Below are 3,311 nucleotides of genomic sequence, written 5' to 3'. Positions count from 1 at the left end.
GGTCCTCGGACGGTGTCCTGTGCTCCAGGGGCTGGGCAGCAGCAGCAGTGAACAGCCCCCTCGCTGGCCTCACCCGAGAGGCCTAGACTTGCTGAGACCCCGCAAACAACTCATGTCATCGTCATGGTTTTCTGATCCAGGCTGTTTGGGCCCCTTGAATCCCCATCGTGATCTGGTGAGGTGATAGCAAATATTCCCCCCATTTTATAGGTGAGGAAACTGAGGCTCCAGGAGAACCAGAAACCCTTGACCAAGCTGCGCAGCTAGGCCAGGGATCCCAGCTCCAGTCCGATGTCAAAACCCACGTTCACGGGCGGTGGCCTTCTCCGAAGCCAGGCCTTGTCCTGGCCATGTCTGCATGCCTAGGCCTATGTGATCCACACCAGCCCCTCACAAGTGTTTGCCGAACGACTGGTTGGCACTGATGCTCAGCTGGTCCATGCCAGTCCAGCGCACCAGCCCGGTCCCTTCTGGTCGTGTAATCCTGCTGTCACCATGGCTCAGTGTTGCAGGCATTACGCCTGCCTGTGACTGATGAGTCCTTTCACCTTGTGAGCCTGTGTCATCATCCTCAGACCTGAGACTGAGACGTGCCGTGTTCTCGTCAACCACTGCAAGAACTTCGGATGCCCCAGAGTCCCGTGCACGTACCAGGTCAGAGGGGGTGGCAGATTTACGCCGAGGGGGCCTGTGGCCTCGGTGGCTGGCACTCCCCCAGGCCTGTCAGGGCCTCTTCCCAGCTCCACGGGGAAGCAGAGGCTGTTTCCCAAACTGGCCCAGCTCAGGTGTGGCTGGGATACAGGAAAGAGGGGAGAAGGAACCGGGGAGCCCTTTGCATTAAGTGTCACTTAATCCCTACACACTTTGAAGCAGATGTCAGCACCCCATTTTACAGATGTGAAAAATGACGCTCGGAGGTACAAAGCCACGTGCCCAAGGTCCCATGGCTAGGAAGTGGCCCAGAAAGGAGTTGCTCCAAGGGGACTGGACCGCCCCTTGTCCCTTTCCCTGAATCCCATCCATCATACCCTCCTCTGAGCCAAGATGGGTGAAGTTTAAAGAAACAGGAAAGAGCCCAGAGCAGATTTATTTTTCCTTCGATACATTTTGTACAGAATATTACAGTCAGGAGTTCTCAGCTTTCACCAAAAGATCAGAAAGTTATTGCAGTTGTGTCCAATAGCTCTGAAACTTCTAGAAAGCTTCCTGTGTTCAGAGAGAGGATAATCTTTTAAAGTCATGGGGTCTGCCCTGCAGAGGGGCGTCCTGGGGTCAAGAGCAGGAGGGGAAGGAGTGTGGGGGCAGCAGGGCGGCCTGGGCTCGGGCAGGCTGGGGCCACCTCCCTACTGGAAGCAGCGCCCAGGCCAGCTGGCCAGGACCTGCACAGGGGACAACAGAGCCAGGACCGCAGGGCACCTCGGGGCCCTGGCTGGTGGGGTCGGCCGGCGCCTCAGCCCTGCCGTAGGGCCTGCAGCTGGCGGGCCACCTTCTCCAGCTCTGCCTCGATGGCCGACAGGCTCTCCAGCTCCTGGTCCTAGGAGAGAATATCGAGGGTCATGCAGGGACCGGCCAAGGGGCATATGCCAGCACCGTGGAGTATGCGGCCAGACTCGCTGAGTGGCCTTAGACACGTGGCTTCGCCTCTCTGAGCCTCAGGGGGTCTCTGCATACGGGGACAGCGATGCTGCCCTACTGGGCTGCTCTGAGTATTGTTCCCTGACCCCATACTGCCCCTCGCAGCCTCTTATCGGGCCTGCTGCCTCCCGAATGGATGCAGGCAGGTACCTGGAAAATGAAACCTCTGGTGCCCCTTAGAGTTCTTTCCAGCACCCCCCACCCCAGGCCCAGGCTATGACGATGGCTGCCAGGGCGCGGCCAGGCCTGGGTTTCCTGTCTGCCGCAGACCGCCCTATCTGAGTGGCCACGAGCCTGTGACACAGGTTGGAGGTTATGAGAGCTGCCCTGGGCCTCCATCCCTGGTCCCAGTCAGAGGGGAGCTCTGGTCGTTAGGGTGGTGCCGGGGCACGTTCTGTGAGCCCTGTTCTGTGCCCTGGCCTCTGGAAGCTTCCAGCCCCCCAGGGCTGGGACTGATGCCCATGAGTGCATGCCCTCGGACTCAGACCGGGAGTCGGGGAAGACCACTCCCCGGCCCAGTTGGAACAGATGGACAAGGGTTGCTATGGAAATAGGGACCCCAGAGCCCTCTGTCTTGGAGTTTAGCCCCTGGCATGAGTTCTGTGATGCTGGGGCCGCTTTCTGAGAAGACCCTTGGGCTGGGTGGAGGAGGCCCACGCGACTCAGGTCTCCATTTCCTCTGCTCTGCAGTCCAGGGCTCCCTCTGCCCGTGGACAAGGGAAGCTGGTGGGCGCCTCAGGGCACCTCGCTCTACAGCTTCAGTGGGTGGGGAAGGAGGTGATCAAAGGTGCCCAGCCTTGTGCTGCGTCCAAAAGCTAGGGAAGGGGGGCAAGCTGCTGTTTCCTGTAGCCCCGTTTCCTGAGTCCTGAGGACACGGGCACATGATCTCTTCTAGCTCCACCTGCCAAGAAAGAGCCATCTTCCTCTCAGGCCACCGAGCCCCTGGTCCCAGACCCAGAGAGGGTTGGAGATCCAAGGAAGGAGCCACATCTTCTTCTGGGCGGGCAGAGAAGACACCTGGGACCTTGGACCTGGGGCCAGGGTCCTAGCCCCCTATATGGCCCAGATTCCCATCTGGGCACTGATGCTTGAACCACAGACACCTTCCCCCGCCCCACCTCCCACCACCAAGGCCTCCTCTAGCTCCAAGGTTGCATTGCCAGCCTGCCAGGGACCCCAGATCCCACATCATCCCCCGCTGTGGGGCTACATCTCTAAATCCCATTGAGCTTCCCAAGTCTGGGCACGGCCAGGTTTTCAAAGCTTGCAAGTGTTCTGGCTATGATAATGAGGTGAGCAGAAAGGACTCCTTACCCCCATTTCACAAATGGGGGAACCGCTAGGACTCAGAGAAGGGGTGACCTGCCCGAGGCCACACAGCTAGGAGGCAGAACCGAGGTTTTCCCCTGCTTCCCCCACCCAGTCGCCACCAGGCCAGTGGTCCAGGGGGCCCTGCCCCTGCCCCCTCTGCCACTGAGGGTGGGAGGCAGGGCCTGAACTTGGGAGAGGAGGGTGTGCCTGAGCTGTCTGGGGTCCAGGAGGGGACCTGGCTGGACCAACTGCAGAGTCTTCCCAGGACACCACGTCCCCTCCTCTCGTGCCCTCCCGGCTCTTGGGGTCAGTGGTGCCCTGGGCTTGGATCCCCCAGGCAGCAATGTCCAGTCCCTGCTGGGTCC

The 3,311-nt window shown here is 60.2% G+C and overlaps 1 protein-coding gene across 2 annotated transcripts in view; it reads right to left on the bottom strand.

Moving 5' to 3' along the window:
- Positions 1 to 274: 274 nt before the first annotated feature.
- CHGA (chromogranin A) overlaps positions 275 to 3,311 on the bottom strand; it is an 11,929-nt gene continuing 8,892 nt past the window's right edge. For both annotated transcript variants that reach the window (XM_006925541.2, XM_015599623.2), the window contains one exon: positions 275 to 1,534. In XM_006925541.2, coding sequence (XP_006925603.1) covers positions 1,451 to 1,534 — 84 coding nt within the window. In that variant the 3' untranslated portion in view covers positions 275 to 1,450. The remainder of the gene's footprint in view (positions 1,535 to 3,311) is intronic.

The sequence above is a fragment of the Pteropus alecto genome, unplaced genomic scaffold (assembly GCF_000325575.1).
Source record: "Pteropus alecto unplaced genomic scaffold, ASM32557v1 scaffold8, whole genome shotgun sequence".
Lineage (NCBI taxonomy): Eukaryota > Metazoa > Chordata > Mammalia > Chiroptera > Pteropodidae > Pteropus > Pteropus alecto.
This window is presented reverse-complemented; position numbering and strand designations above follow the sequence as displayed.